The following is a 17,405-nucleotide window of genomic DNA, read 5'->3' as shown; positions in this document are numbered from 1 at the left end:
AAAATAAGAAATCTTTAAAATGTAAAACCATTTAATATCTATGTGAATGCCAAAAAAATGTAACATATTCTTGCTAACACATATCTTGGCAGCATAAACAAGATGATTGTAGGTGGTGACTGGATTCAAGACATTAGTAAACCCAACTATGTTGAAGAACAACTTGCATTCCACATCTGGCGTACTAGGGAAAGTGAGAGGTGACGTGATACTTGAATTCTTCAATGGATCTAATATACTGTAACATTTTTAACTGTCACGTATACAGAAATTTGGATGGCATTGTGTCCAGCAAGTGATGCTACATTTATGATCATCATAGGGGCAGAATGTACACAGAACTTCACTGATTTCTAAAAAAGCAACCCTTAACTGGTTTGTATATGTTATAAGAAAGACTGGGATGGACAGTCTGAAAAAATAAAATAAGAAAGATTATTACAAAGTCAAAGATAATTATAAATTTTTCTGGGGTGAAATACTGCATTATAAACACTGTCTTAATTCAGTAAGGAATAAGGCATACTACTAAGTAATGTAGTCTTTAATATAGCGAACTTATAACTCAATAATCAAAGTATCATAATTAACCAGTTTTGCTATTGAATACTACTTCATGGCATAAATATCAGACCAGTTACAATTTCTTAAATAATGTAAAAAGTTTCCAGTGATACACTGTTTTTGTAGTTTTTTTCATATAGACAGAAACTTAGACACATGTAAGGTAAAAGAAATGTTAAGTTTTATAAGAAATGTTCAGACAAGAAACTGTAATTATGTGATTTCAAGGGTAGTAAAGGCTCAGTCTTGAGAATTTTCAGTTTGTGTTGTTGCATTTGTTTGGGTTTCACGGTGTGGGACAGCGATAGGTGGATGGGGGGGATGTAAGATGGGAGAGAAGTGCTCGCCTTGGTGTGTTCGGACGTGCTGGTTCAAGATGGCTTTCTGGCGGAACCGCTTCCCGCACTCAGAACACGAGAACGGCTTCTCACCAGAATGAATGCGGAGATGCTGGTTGAGGATGGCCCGCTGCCGAAATGTGCGTTCACAGTAGACACAGGCGAATGGCTTCTCATTTGCATGAATCCGGAGGTGCTGCGTCAGATGCGACTGCTGTCGGAACCGCTTGCCACATTCTGAACAGCCATATGGTCGACTATCTGTATGAATTCGCTCGTGTTGTAGTAATGTTGATTTTTGCTTGAAGTCCTTACCACATGTTAAACACTTGAACAGCCTAAGATCAGAGCCCTGCTTTAATTTGCCTTGTTGGGCCGACAAAAGGTCCGGCATTCCACTTGCAAACTCACTGCTTGATTCGGAAGAATTCAGTTGTGTCAACATCACACCACCAGGTTGTTTTAGATATGACATGAAACTACCAGGACTTAACATATGTGTTCCGCGCACATAATATGACTGCGACATATCCGTTTGGGTAGAGAAACACTGTCGTTCAACAGTAGATTCTTGTAGTGGTGGTGAGTTTGTTGTTACTTGGGGTGGTTGGCTGTTCACAGTCACCGATGTATCATCTTCCCCGTTCACTGCACATAACAAGCACCAAAATTTGATAAATGTCACATACATGCTATTTAAAATATCAAAACAATATAATAATTTAACATATTTAAATAAAGAAAAATTTTATACCAGTATTATTAGTATTTTAACACTATTTTAGATTATAGTAAGTTGTCAGTCATTCATTAGTTATACCAGAAAGAATTTATCACAATCCATCACCAACACCAAAAACCCACCAACACCATAAAAATAATTTTTCTAAGTACAAATTCTATTTTCTACAATTTTCTTATTATTAGCTAATTACATAATAAGTTAAAAAACAAGTACATGTTATCATTTATTTTCTTTTTCTGTTAATTATTTAGAACCAAAACTAAAATGGATTATCAATGAACTAAGTTATATCCTATCTGAAGCCAGTTATAAAGAACTTAAGCCATTTATATCATAACTGAACACCAGCACAAAAATATTTTACAAAAAACTGACTTATGTAATAATGTGAAAATAACAGTAAAACAAGCTAGGGCAAAACTGCATGTAAGAAGAAGTTAAACTGAAAAATAAGATGTATTTGATCATTGTAATACTTGCAAAACAAATTTAAAACTTTTTTTAGAATAGTTTTGTAATTAGAGTGGACTTAGTACTACTAGTAATTTGAAAAATAGTTTATAGTGGTCATTTTCCTAAATTAAAAAAAATAGGTAAATCTAAATTTCTTATTTGAAACTTACAAAAAAAAAAGAAGATTAAAATTATATTATTTCAGTAATTGCTAAAAAGGCAATATTGCTTTAAAATATCATTATTCTTTTAATATGCTTTTTGCAACATTAAATATTGAAACTCTGTAATTATAATGAATTAAAATCATAATCAAATAGAATTCAAAATATAATCAAGAAATTCTTGTAGGATAGTTCAGCAGTTAGCAATTTATTTATAAATATTCAATGGCATGATTTTAAAAATGAAATTATTTTATTATTTTTTATTAATTATTTTAAGAAATCTGGCTTCAGACTATGAAGAGGAGACTGAATATTGAAAAAAAAACACACAAAAAAAACATAAAAGATGGAAATTAAATTTAAAAAATCAGATTGTGACACCACATGACTTCCTTGTACACCTATTATTAAATTACATATACATATTTTTCTTAAAATGAAAAGTACATAAAATTTTATTTCATTAATAACTTCTGATATTTTTTTATAATTTTTTTTTATTGTTCTTATTGAATAAATTATTATTCATCGTAAATTTTTTTTTAAAATCAGATGTTAATAATTATTAATAAATCAATATATTTAAATTAAAAAAAAAAAAGGGAGATAGAGTCTGATTTGAACCAATGTGCCTTCGCCTTATAAGATTCAAATATTTCATTAGGCTAAAACTCTGGAACCATTAAAAATATATACTACTTATGATACATAATTGAAAAGCTCTCAATGAGAGCTTATTACTGCAGTTAAGAAAAAGTCCAAAATCCAAAGTTTTTTTATTTTGGGCTTTTTTTGACACTTTTGGTTCAGTCGATTGCAATCAAATGGGGGAGAGGTGCACAACTAGATGTTACAACAGTCCTAAATCCAACATTTCAACATCCTACGACTAATCATTTTTGAGTTATGCGAGATACATACGTATACATACAGACGTTATGTCGAAACTAGTCAAAATGGATTCAGGGATGGTCAAAATGGATATTTCTGTTGAAATCTGACAACTGACATTTTTTGCAATTACAATAGTTCCTTTAATTCATACACGGAAGTAACAAGGGATTAACTCTTTACCATACAATTTTCTATGTTATTAGTGTGGATGATTATGTAATAACTCCAATTGGATCACGCATAAAAGAAATTGGTTGCTGGCACACAGCTCAAGAAACAAGAAACCATTGAAAGAGAAGAAAGTGAGGATGAACTGGACAGCAAAAAAAAATGTAATGTTTGACCATAAATGCACTGAATATTTAAAGTGGTCCCATAAACAGTAGTTTGAGAATAGAGAAATGTAATTCTTCAAGAAAAGATGTTTGAATATTTAAACTTTCAGTAACAAATTAAATATTTCTTTTTGGAATGAATTTATATTTTCATTAGTATATGAAAAATTAATTTTTATTAGGAAATTGGACGTTATCATAAATTTTACAATGTATTTCTAGGGACCTATAAATTCTATTATTTGATATTTTGGATTATTACTGAATTTAACTGAGTTTTTTTTTTTAAATAAGCAGAATATTAAAGTTACTTCAAGGATTTTTAGGAGCGCTTGTATATTAGGCTAAAGGAGAAAGTTCCAGATCTACCCCACCCTAAAATTATAATTGAATACCCAAAACAAAAAGTGACAGAAGTAATATTGTTTTTCCATCAGTAACATATGATATCAATTAATGTATATCTTTAAAATAGAACGTATTTAACAGCCATTACATTTTAACTTAATCTTATACTGTTTAATTCAAATTTTTAGTAGTTGCATAGTTTTGGTCAAGCTGAACCTAATGGAGAGAAAACAGGAGCATACCAAATATCCAATTAAATGTGTTTTTTTTTTCATGTATGGATGCTGACTGTAATTGTATAAATTCAGAATAATCTGACAAATTTTTAAATTGTGTCTTTATGCTCTCAACACTTGATGAATTTTGTTAATTTTTTTGTGAACTTGTGTAATAATTGTACAAAGTTATCAAAGATAATTACAACAATAGATCCTTACTGGCTGATCTAAGGATTTAACAAACTACAACATTTTTTACAAGAAAAAGAAATACATCTGTCTACGTGCCTCAAATCAACAAAGCTGCTTCAGTTATTTGAAGATCCCCAGATTATTATACTGAATAGTCATATGAAATCTGTAATAAATTTTTTTATGACTACAATTTGAAAATATGCTCAAAAAACAAAAAAGGGATTTTTAATTATTACTGCATTCAATTCAATTGATGAATTCTTTTCTTTACAGATCATGGTTACTATTCATACATTTGGGTATGAGTCATGATTTGGGTGTGACTTGCAACTAACTGCATTTCATTCTTCAGTTATTTAATTTTTATATATCTTTACAGTCACTAGGATTTTCTTTACAAAAAAAAAGATATAGCAAACTAGAAAATATAGTATTTTTTAACAAGATTTATACAAACAAAACTAAAAATACGTAAGTGGTCTTCCAAGTTGCAAATTATTTATTTTGGGACAAAATAGATATAAATAAATAAAAGTAAAAAAATTAATTTTTAGAATGATATCCTTAAAAGCTGTTTAAAAAATAGTTCAACCAAATTAGTTTAACATTGATTTATTTAATTCATGACTGTCCATCCCTCTGGGGGCTGTTAGAAAAAACACTTTCTGATCTAGAAAACTGAATTTGGTGGAAATATTGCTGGCCCAAAATTAGTCCTTCAAAATTCTATATTTCTTTTGTGTGAAGGGTGCCAGTCATTTAACTGCTACTCTTCACCCCTTCCTGTTCTGTGCAAATCATTTAACTTGGCAAATTTACTTTTTACAAACATTGGTAAATGTTTTACAAAGTAATAAATAGATAAATGAATAATGAACAATAAATAAATAAATAATGCTAAAGAAACAGTGCTTATGTAAACATAAGATTATTTTCTTGTTTTTCTTGTTAATTTTATAAAAATTTAGTCTTAAAAATGTTTACCTTGATAATATGAAGTTCTTTGAGTATCATTTAATTAATTTATTTTACAATCTGGTAACTACAGGCTTGTCAAATTTCAGTTAACTACTTATTATTATTTTATAATTAAGAAATGAATTTTGTAGCAAAAATCTCTAAACCTGATCAGTATTTGAACCCAGAACCTTTCGAGAGAAAGACAGAGATGGAGTTTAAAATACATTTTTAACAATTTATTTCTAATAATTTTATGATTTTTATACAGTAACACCTTTTACCACAAAAAAGTAAGAATATAATATTCATTTCAGCTATTTTATTGTCTATTTTCATTGACACAGGTTTTTATACATATATATTTTATTTTATTTATTATTAAACAAATTAACAGTACAAAATAGGTTCTTTATAATTACTTTTTCAATGAAGAAAATTCATTAGTTTTCTTGAAGCTAAACTATCAGAAATATAATTCTTTTGAACCGTTTCTAATTATATTGGGAAAATTTTCTTCACATATGAGCTTTTCTCATAATAGACAGATGAATTATTTGATAATATGAACATCAAAGTAGAACAATTTTAATGGAATTTCATTTTTATTGGTAGTTTGTATAAATACCATACCGTAACAGGGAGTGATAAATCATAAATGCACTACAGTTATAGAAAAGGGGGTTATCAGTTATAGAATTAAATTCTATAAAAATAAACGGTACTGCTTTTATTTAATGACATTCTAAAATTTCTAAACCACTTGTACGCTCAAATTTAAAAATGAATCATTTATAATTCTTAATCAATTTAAAACATTATTGTTAAGATTTTTCATGCTTTTGGCCAATTAAATGATTAACACACCGACTGCTAATAATTTCTCTATAATAATCTACAGAACTTGTGTGCAGAACTTTTGATATCATCACAGCAACCCATAACTGTTGTTTTAACTTTGATATTTTATCTTAGCTACAAATCAGTATTAAAAAAATCCACTATACACAACAAAATACTGAAAAAAAAAATTAAAATCTTGGAAGTGAGCTAATAAATACAAAAGTGGCAGGGAACATGTTTTCAGCAGATGTTCTACTCTAAAATGATTACTATACCTACATTTCACGGATAACAGCGAAACTAAGTAATAGTACAGACTGTATTTCCATCATGATTGATAATCTAATATCTAGCATAGGAGTGGGGATGATATCATGGCAATTTAATTTAAAAATGCTTTGGTTGGGAACTTAAGGGTTTAACAAATAAGGAACTACTACAACTAACTAGTGCAAGAAAATAAAAGCCGTGTCCAATAACAGTTATATATATATATATAGCTAACAGACTGCAAATTTAGAGATATAGAAACCATTAAACAGATAATATATTTGATTTTGACAATTCTAATCAGTACAAAAGAAACTGAATTCATCATAAACAAACTTACTTTTATGATGAACAATAACTATCAAAAATTAAATAACAAAATAAATTAAACAGATTATGAGTGAAATCTGATTAATATGTAACACAGAATGGAGGTCAATATATAAAAAAATTGAACAAAAGAGGCCATTTTTAGATAACAGACAACCTGTACCACAAGTAATTTTTTTTTAAAAACATTTAATTAGTAATTTTCCTTCTATGAATCATGAGACATTGGTGATGATGAGGAAGCTTGAGTGCTCAATGATACAGAGCAGCTGGACTGAAGGTGTAACCATATCAGAGAGATATCTGTTGAGAGCCAGACTAAGGAATGATTCCTGAAAGAGGGCAGCAGCTCTTTCAGTAGTTGTTAAGGGCGTAGGTCAGGACGACTTAAACAGCCATATCAACATTACTCAATCCTCTGAGTACTGCGCAGCTGAAAGCAATGGAAAACTACAGCTGCTTTTTTCCCGAGAAAATGTAGCTCTCTGCATTTTCATATAACAAAGATGGAGGCGCCTTCCTTTGTAAAATATTCTGGAGGTAAACTAGTCCGCCGTTCAGATTTCTGGGTAGGGACTACTATGGAAGGGGTCACCAGAAAATTAAAAAATAACATTCTACCAGTCGAAGTGTGGGATGTTAGAAGTCTAAAAAAGGTTGGTAGGTTAGAAAATTTAAAGAGGGAAATTGATAGGATAAATGTAGATGTAGTAGGAATTAGCGAGGTTTGGTGGGAAGAGGAAAACGACTTTTGGTCAGGTGATTTTAGAATAATTAACTCAGCTTTAAATAATGGGTAGACAGGAGTAGGTTTCGTAATAAACAAGAAGATAGGGAAGAGAGTAGAGTATTTCAAAATGCATAGTGTTAGAATCATCGTAATAAGGATAAAATCAAAACCTAAACCGACAACGATTGTTAACGTCTATATGCCTACACGCGCCCATGATGATGATGATGTAGTGTGTGTATATAAAGAAATTGACGAAGCAACTAAACATATAAAAGGGGATGAAAATTTAATGATAGTTGGAGATTGGAATGCAAGCATTGGAAAAGGCAAGGAAGGAAATATAGTAGGAGAATACGGGCTGGGCAAAAGGAATGAAAGAGGGGACCGACTTATAGAGTTTAACACGAAGTATAATTTAGTAATTGCCACACCCTGTTTAAAAATCATAATAGAAGAATATACACATGGAAAAAGCCAGGTGATACTGCAAGGTATCAGATAGATTATATCATGGTTAAGCAAAGATTTAGAAATCAACTCGTTGACTGCAAAGCTTACCCTGGAGCAGACATTGATAGCGACCATAATTTAGTGATAATGAAATGTAGATTGGGGTTTAAAAACCTGAAGAAAAAGTGCCAGATGAATTGGTGGAATTTAGAGAAGCTTGAGGAAGGGGAGGTAAAGAAGATTTTTGAGGAGGACATCGCAAGAGGTCTGAGTAAAAAAGATAAGGTAAAAAATGTAGAAGAAGAATGGACGAATGTTAAAAAGGAAATTCTTAAATCAGCAAAAGCAAACTTAGGCAGAACAAAGAGAACTGGTAGAAAACCTTGGATTTCAGATGTTATATTGCAGCTGATGGATGAACATAGAAAATATAAGAATGCTAGTGATGAAGAAAGTAAAAGGAACTATCAACAATTAAGAAATACTACAGAGAGGAAGTGCAAACTAGTGAAAGAAGAAGGGATTAAAGAAAAGTGTTCAGAAGTGGAAAGAGAAATGAACATTGGTAAAATAGACGGAGCATACAGGAAAGTTAAGGAAAGTTTTGGGGTACATAAATTAAAATTTAATGTGTTAAACAAAGATGGTACACCAATTTATAATACGAAAGGCACAGTTGATAGGTGGGTGGAATATATTGAAGAGTTATACAGAAGAAATGAATTTGAAAATGGTGTTATAGAGGAAGAAGAGGATGAAAGGGGAGAAACAATACTGAGATCTGAATTTAAGAGAGCAGTAAAATATCTGAATGGCAGAAAGGCTCCTGGAATAGACGGAATATCTATAGAATTACTGTAGTGCTGGTGAGGAAGCAATTGATAGATTATACCAACTGGTGTGTAATATTTACGAAAAAGGGGAAGTTCCGTTAGACTTCACAAAGAGTGTTATAGTCATGACACCAAAGAAAGCAGGAGCAGATAAATGTAAAGAATACAGAACAATTAGCTTCACTAGCCATGCATCAAAAATCTTAACTAGAATTCTGTACAGAAGAATTGAGAGGACAGTGGAAGAAGTGTTAGGAGAAGATCAATTTGGTTTCATGAAAAGTATAGGAACAAAGGAAGCAATTTTAGGGTTCAGATTAATAGTACAAAAAAGATTAAACAAAAACAAACCAACATACTTGGCATTTATAGACCTAGAAAAGGCATTCGATAATGTAGACTGGAATAAAATTTTCAGCATTTTAAAAAATTAGGGTTCAAATACAGAGATAGAAGAACAATTGCTAACATTTAATGAAACCAAACAGCAACAGTAATAATTGAAGAACCTAAGAAAGAAGCTGTAATAAGAAAAGGAGTCTGACAAGGATGTTCCCTATCCCCGTTACTTTTTAATCTTTACATAGAACTAGCAGTTAATGATGTTAAAGAACAATTTAGATCCAGAGTAACAGTACAAGGTGAAAAGATAAGAGGTTACGATTTGCTGATGATATAGTAATTCTAGGCGAGAGTAAAAAGATTTAGAAGGAACTATGAACAATATGGATGAAGTCCTAGCAAGAACTACCTCATGAAAATAAACAAAAACAAAACGAAAGTAATGAAATTTAGTAGAAATAATGAAGATAGACCACTGAATGTAAAAATAAGAAGAGAAAAGATTATGGAGGTAGAAGAATTTTGCTATTTGGGAAGTAGAATTATTAAAGATGAACGAAGCAGGAGCAATATAAAATGCGAAATGAGCCTTCAGTCAGAAATATAATTTGTTTACATCAAAATTTAATTTAAACGTCCGGAAAATATTTTTGAAAGTATATGTTTGGAGCATAGCTTTATGTGGAAGTGAAACTTGGACGATAAGAGTACCTGAAAAAAAAAAGATTAGAAGCTTTTGAAATGTATTGCTATAGAATGTTAAAAATCAGATGGGTGGATAAAGTGACAAATGAAGAGATGTTGCGGCAAATTGATGAAGAGAGAAGCATTTGGAAAAATATAGTTAAAAGAAGAGATAGACTTACAGGCCACATATTAAGACATCCTGGAATAGAGGTTTTACTATTGAAGGATCATTAGAAGGAAAAAATTGTGCAGGCAGGCAATGTTTGGAATATGTAAAACAAATTGTTAGGGATGTAGGATGTAGGGGGTATACCGAAATGAAAAGATTAGCATTAGATAAGGACTCTTGGAGAGCTGCATCAAATCAGTCAAATGATTGAAGACAAAAAAAGAAGTTAGTAATTAATTATCTGCTACTATAATTATTATTTTTTTGAATATATATGTATTTTTTTATTTTATTTATATTGTATTCATAGTTCACTGATTTAATGTAATTAAATATAAACATAAAAAAGAGATAAAAAAAATAAAAATTAATAGTGAAAGAGAAGAGAAGTAAGATCTTTTTTAACAATGAACTGAAATTAGACTCAAATTTTCAATAAAGTTCTTGAAATATAAATTTAACAGGAACAAAGCAGAATAGATATGATAGCAACAGGTGAGATGGAATGGGCTAACTCAATTACTTAAAGTAACATATCTGTAAAATATCATTTATACATTTTTAAAAGAATTCATATTTATTTGAGAGATAACTTAAATGTTTCTCTTAATAATTTTAAAATACTGAGATTAAATTTTTCAGAATAAATTATGTAAAATCAATAGATAAGAGGGGATTTAATAAACTAGAGGAGTAATATAAAATGGCCATACATCAGTACAATAAAAAAATGTTTACCTATCATAAAATAATGAACATCATGACTCATTTTCTGAATATCAGGAAATATGCTATCAAAATATATTTTTACAACTATAATACAGTCCCTTCCTCAGCAGTATTCCTTCCATTGGACTGGATATTTGCAAACCACATGCAATAGGATCACCAAATAAACACAATACCCCTGGAATATATAAACTGATCTCTCAAGTCTCTCAAGTCATACAAAGATATAGTGAACAGACATAAAAGCATTCCATAATAACATACTGTCAATATCTGCTTACCACCTCATAGATGGAAATTATAAATTGGACAACACTAACAACAGTGATATTCTACATATTTATAAAACACGACCCCATTTTAACATACCTGAACATCATGAAACGTTAAAACCAAACAATATGCTAATGACTATTTATTTCTTCCTAACTTGAGAAAACTGCCAGAAATAATTTCAGGTGGTAGCAAAGTGAAAAATATCACTGTAATAGTTCAAAAAGGAATCTGAACATATTATGAAGTGAGATTTGCATGTACTATATTTCATTTCAAGTAGTAATGAGAATTAAAATTTTTACATAACCTTTATCGCGTCACCATCAGTACAAAAAGTTATAAATTTACTACCTATACTACTGCAGAAGTTTTTGCTTATTTAGAAAATGAGTTTATCTGAGCATCACTAAAACGGAGATGAAATCATAGCCTACAGAAGACTTTCTGGACTTATATTTCCAGCTATTTATAAAATAAAATCATGATTTTTTTGATTTTTTTATAAAACAAAAAGTTCCTTGGATGACACCAATAAGTAATATTCAATATAAAATAATGTGCATCAATTTTGTAGTTATGTAAACTTGTTTCTGGCTAATGAATCAATTCATTATTTGATTATTTCTTGCTTATAAGGGGGAAAAGTGCCATAAAAAACTTACTGACTGAGGTTTCTTCTTTCTTTTTCCTGTTTAGCCTCCGGTAACTACCGTTTAGATAATTCTTCAGAGGATGAATGAGGATGATACGTATGAGTGTAAATGAAGTGTAAGTCTTGCACACTCTCAGTTCGACCATTCCTGAGATGTGTGGTTAATTGAAACCCAACCACCAAAGAACACCGGTATCCACGATCTAGTGTTCAAATCCGTGTAAAAATAACTGGCTTTACCAGGACTTGAACGCTGTAACTATCGACTTCCAAATCAGCTGATTTGGGAAGACGCGTTAACCACTAGACCAACCCGGTGGGTTTTCTGACTGAGGTTTGTAGGGGACAAACCTCACATCTCAGCATGCTCCACAAGTACTACCTAGGCTTTGGTAAATAGGGATGATCTAACCGCCATCATTAGGTTGATAACTTAATCAATAAGACAATATTCAAATCACAGGTTAAATCCTACAACTATTACTCAATACCTGTAGCCAAAACAAAATAAAAACAAATGATTTTCATAATAATGATATAATTCCATAGTGAGAAGAAATGTTCTAAATAATTTCTGTAGTGGTGCATATAGAATAAGCATAATATATATTTATGCATTGTTTAGAAAATTATAGATATAAATTTAAAAACTTAAGAATAACTGCGATGAATCACATATTAGCAATGCACTTTGGACTACAATCAAGTGAAAGATTTAACAAAAAATGATGAAAATTTTTAATTACTTGTTTTATGTACATGTTAAATGAGTCTTATCTTCTGAGGAAAGCCACAACCTCAACAATTGTGTTTTTCTTAGTTTAACAATAAAAATAATAACATTTATTCAAAAATGTAAATAAAAAAATTTTAAAGGCAAACATATTTTTCTAAGTTTTTTATATTTGTAATAATGATGGCATTGGTTTGAAGAAAGATATTGAAACGGCACAAATATTTATGTAAAGAAACCAAAATTAACTGTTTTTTTTTGTTCCCTAAAATTTAATCAAACATGGAAAGGTAAAAATCACATATAATCAAACATGCATAATTATAAAGAAATACAAAATGAGGAGAATGATAAGCTACTTTTACACATGCTAGATCACAATCCTAGTCAGAAAATTGTAAGAGAGAGGGTGTGACATGAAAAAAATAAAAAGCATAACTAAGAAAAATAAAAATAAAAACTAAGGATGATAATATTATCACAGAAAGATTTGTTCACCACATCGCAGCAAAGGCTGATAAAACCAGGCAACTAGAACTCAAATATCAACGATAAAAGAAAGTTAGATATTCTGTAAAAACTATTATCAAAAATGACCATAGCTACCATTGTCATATTTGCCTTGTAATGATACAAAACGTTTTAAATAACTTAATTATTCTAAAATAGTTTAGTAATTCATTTATTTATTTTTGTAAGAAGCACTGGGTATAATGGTAATTAATAACAAATAGATTAACTGTCTGCATTGTTTAACTTCAACAAAATACAGAACCAATTTATTAAAATTTGAAATGTAATTAGCATTTTTTTACTCTCACTTCACACCCTTCAATTTTCATAATAATACTTAATGACACATATTGATAATTCTTATAAGCTAATGACAGCTCCAGTTTATGAATCTTATTGTATAATGTCTGGTAGTGTATGATGCATTTTATTATGATGAGCTACAATCGATTTGTAGGTTCTTTCACTAAGCATATTTATGAAGAAAAGGTCTAAATATGAAAAGTAGATTTTTGATATTTCGACAGCAGACTTAAACATATTTCAAAACTAGACTGAAAATGAGAAACGCTCCTAAAATTTTATGTCAGTTGTTTATATGGAAATTAGACTTTGTGATATTGTGTATAAAGTCTTCAAACTACAGAAACAAGATCTTTCAGATTCATTGCAGGATACTCTAGTCTAGATAGAAAGTAGAATGTCTTCTATACAAGTTAAGATGTAGATATTTTTTCTCTAAATGATAAAAGTTGATGAGTACAGAAGACACTGAAAGAATAGATGAGTGACAGGTGAATTAAAAGAATATTACCCAAAAGGGAAAAAAATTTGGCAAAATTGTTAGAATTAATTGAGGATTCAATTCATTTATTAATGGATGATGTAACAAGTTTCACGTACATACTTGTGGAAAAGAAAAAGAATAGATACAATACAGCAGTAGTTTACAGCTGCATTACAACACTGCAATTTTTGGAGGTTTTATGTATACATGACGTCTGTAAATAAAGTAATGAGACTGGTTCAGAAAAATTTACAATCCAATTACACATTGACTCTATCACCTTTGAAATAGTTTCCTTGGGAAGCCACACAACGCTTTAAATGTTTTCCCACTCTTCATAGCAGTGTTGGAACTCAGAAACTGGATATCCTTCAGACGGTTGGTTACATTTTTTTAATGTTATCTACTGTTCCAAAATGGTGTCCTTTGAAGTGTTTTTTAAAGTCGGAAACAGGAAAAAGTCGCAGGGACTCGAGTCAGGAGAATAAAGGTAGTTGAGGAATTACAGAAATGTTTTTCTTTGCCAAAAACTCATTAATTGAGAGTGCAGTGTGACAAGGTGTATTGTCATGTTGCAGCTTCCAGTTGTCTTTGGTGGCTGGTCTCAACACGGGCAACTCTTTCCTGCATTTTTTCAAGAATTTCTCGGTAAACATATTGATTTACAGTTTGTCCTGTAGGCAAAAACTCCTTATGGACAATGCCATTACTATTGAAGAAACAAATTAGCATGGTTTTGATTTTTTATTTGCTCATTTTCACTTTTTTGGGACGTGGTGATTTTGAAGTGTGCCATTCACTCCTTGCTTTGTTTCTGGGTCATACTCAAATATCCATGATTCACTGCCAGTAATCAAATTCTTTAGAAAATCATAATCAGTTTCAATTCGCCCTAGAAAATCATGGCACATTTCCACCCTGTAGTTTTTCTGTTCAACAGTGAGGCTTTTTGAGACCAATTTTGCACAAACTTTTTTCATCTCTAATTCATTTGTCAAAATTTGATGAATTGTATACAGTTCAAATTCAATTGTTCAGCAATCATTCTGGTCGTACCGTATCAACTCTCTGATTCACCCAACATCGTCGTCACTTTTTGATGTGAACGGTCTTCCAGAGCTTGGATAGTCTGCAATTGATTCCTGGCCATCTGAAAATGATTTAAACAACCTAAACACTTGGACTTGTGATATAGCATCATATCAATATGCCTTTTTCAATTTTGTAAATGTTTCAGTAGCATTCACATCGATTTTAACACAAAACTTGATCGCACAATGTTGCTCATAATTAGTATCACTCATTTTTGTAATGCACAACAAAAACTTGTTTCATGAAAATTTTGTTTACATCTCACATGGCAACAATAGACTAAAAATATTAATACCTAATATAAATCAGGTGTTCACATAACCATATGTTTACTAACTAGTAACTTTATAGGTTGCACTTTGGCTGCCAAAAAATCTAGTCTCATTACTTTATTTACAGACCTCGTATATTGGTTCAAACCATTCATTTCTCAAAGACTATCTAACAGGTTGATGGCCACCGATTGATCATTCATCAACAGATGTTGGAAAAATCAATCACTGGTTAATGGAGATAGGAATTGATTCATGATTCTTAATGAGGGTTAGGTGGTGATTTCATTTGATAAAACTGAAAGAAGGCAAATGATAATCTTCTTAATATTTCATTAAGAAATATTAAGAAGATTATTTCAAAGAAGCCTCATCCAGGAGGGATGGGATGCTCCAGTGTCTCATCACCGATGGACAGGGACTCCTGGTGGAGCCATGGGGGGAGTATATAAGATTGTAGTCCTGGTGGGGGGGTTCCCTTCAGGGTCCCCTCATTTGCTGGGTCCCAGCTACCTGGGTGGGACCTTGAGTTCTGCCGAGGCAGTTTGAGGCGATGGCAGCCCCCAGAACTGTATTTATGCTGCTTAATTGTGGGTTTGGCTATGGGGGTGGGGGTAAACAAAGAGAAAAAAGTGAATGATATAAATGTTGTAAAACAGCTCATTATGTATGTTACAATTTACTTGGTTTACAAACAAAGGAAATGTTTCTAACTTACAAAAAGATGTTCACCTTAAGGAGTTGACTAATGGAAAATAAAATGCTCTTCTGAAACATGGCATTATCAACTCCTGAACTAGGACCATGGAAGATAATTTGGCATTTCAAACTGATGAAGACTGAAAATTATTAATTCCTTTCTAGTTTTATACTTAATTTCTTACACTGAATGATAGTGATAAACAATCATGTAACTACAAATAAACATTATTCAACTAATCTAGATTTAAACAATTTTAGGTTACATTTCTCATACGAGGCATTATAAGACTAATGAAACCACATTCTGTGAGATGTATGTAAAGTTTGTGAATAAAAATAAATAAAATAAAAAATAGAATATTGCTTTTCAGTTTAATAAGAATAAATTTCTCTCTTCAAGTATGGAAAATTAATTGTATTAAATTCTGATCACAATTATGAATAGGATCAGTAACACCTGGGCTTTACTTTAAGGATAAACATTGACAGAAAAAAAAATGGGAAAGAGAAAAACCACTCCAAAAAATTGTTTTCAAAAGCTGTGTAACAAAAAATGGATTTTAGCAATCTTAAAGGATGGCACTTTTTAATACTGTAAGATATTCATGTACATGAGGTCCAATATGACAAAATTTATGACTATTAATACATACACATCTGATTTTTCATGTTACCTCTATTCGTAGATACTATCAAAAAATGTACACTTCGCTACAGAATTATTAAATCCTCAACTGAAATTTCTTACTTGGAGAATTTTTACTCCACAACTCACAATAAAAATGCTATACTGTGAGAAACTGATATAATGGCTGTAACCATTTATGTCAGACTTGAATCCACAACAAAGAAGAAAGCAATCTTTCTAAGCCAATTATGATTATTGATTTGGGTGACTCCATAAATAAATTCTAATCCTAAATTAACCTTCAACTAAAATCCTAATGTAATTACCCATAATAAATATAACTATGTGAAGTAATTAATAAATTTTGCAATTTCAGTTTTAGATTAATGTGAATACTATTATTATAATCATTAAGAGTTAGTTAATGAAGAAATTATTTTAACAAACAAATGGAAAAATTTCTCCCTAGCGTTCATCAACTATCTTTTACCAGGACCATAATCATGGTTAACTACTGCCTGTTATTCCATGGGGGAGGTGAAGTATACTGGAAATACTTTGTGCTGTGTTTATTTTAGAGGAAAGAAAGAAATGCAACCAATCCCATACTTTTATCTTAATTCAATCAGCCAGCTTTATTCTAATGTATATTACATTGCAATAAGGCCAACAAAATTAATTGTAACTTAGCATGATCAATCCAGAATAAAGACATTCCATTTTACCAAGATTGTGAATTAAATGCTTGTAAACACATTTATCTTACAATGGTCTTTATACGTTATTCTGATTTTACAGTTTTACCCTGTTAATTTCAATGTATTCAAACCAATGAATGAAAAATTTCACGTTAAAAAATGTCAATTATAAAAACAAGAATATCATTTAATCTAAAATTAAACTGTAAAAACTTATCATGCAAACAAAAAATATTTACAAAAATTTCAATAAATTAAAAATAGCCTTTTGTGATTTCTGATTTGCATTATCAAATTAAAACTAAAATACAGAATTTATTTAATAAAAAAGAAAGAAATATGTTGTTAAAATAGTTAAGACATACACATATAAAAATATTAAAATCTAACATTTCCAAAAACATACTGTTTTGTAGTTAAAATTTTTGTGATAATTTTTTTAATTTACACGG

At 30.4% G+C, this 17,405-nt stretch overlaps 1 protein-coding gene across 3 annotated transcripts in view; it reads right to left on the bottom strand.

Moving 5' to 3' along the window:
- jim (zinc finger protein jim) overlaps window positions 1-17,405 on the bottom strand; it is a 103,284-nt gene that overhangs the window by 36,255 nt on the left and 49,624 nt on the right. For all 3 annotated transcript variants that reach the window (XM_075368103.1, XM_075368104.1, XM_075368105.1), the window contains exon 4: window positions 996-1,550. In XM_075368103.1, coding sequence (XP_075224218.1) covers window positions 996-1,550 — 555 coding nt within the window. The remainder of the gene's footprint in view (window positions 1-995; window positions 1,551-17,405) is intronic.

This window comes from Lycorma delicatula, chromosome 6 (genome assembly GCF_047948215.1).
Source record: "Lycorma delicatula isolate Av1 chromosome 6, ASM4794821v1, whole genome shotgun sequence".
Taxonomy (NCBI): domain Eukaryota; kingdom Metazoa; phylum Arthropoda; class Insecta; order Hemiptera; family Fulgoridae; genus Lycorma; species Lycorma delicatula.
The sequence above is the reverse complement of the archived record's forward strand: the minus strand, read 5'-3'. Positions and strand labels throughout refer to the sequence as shown.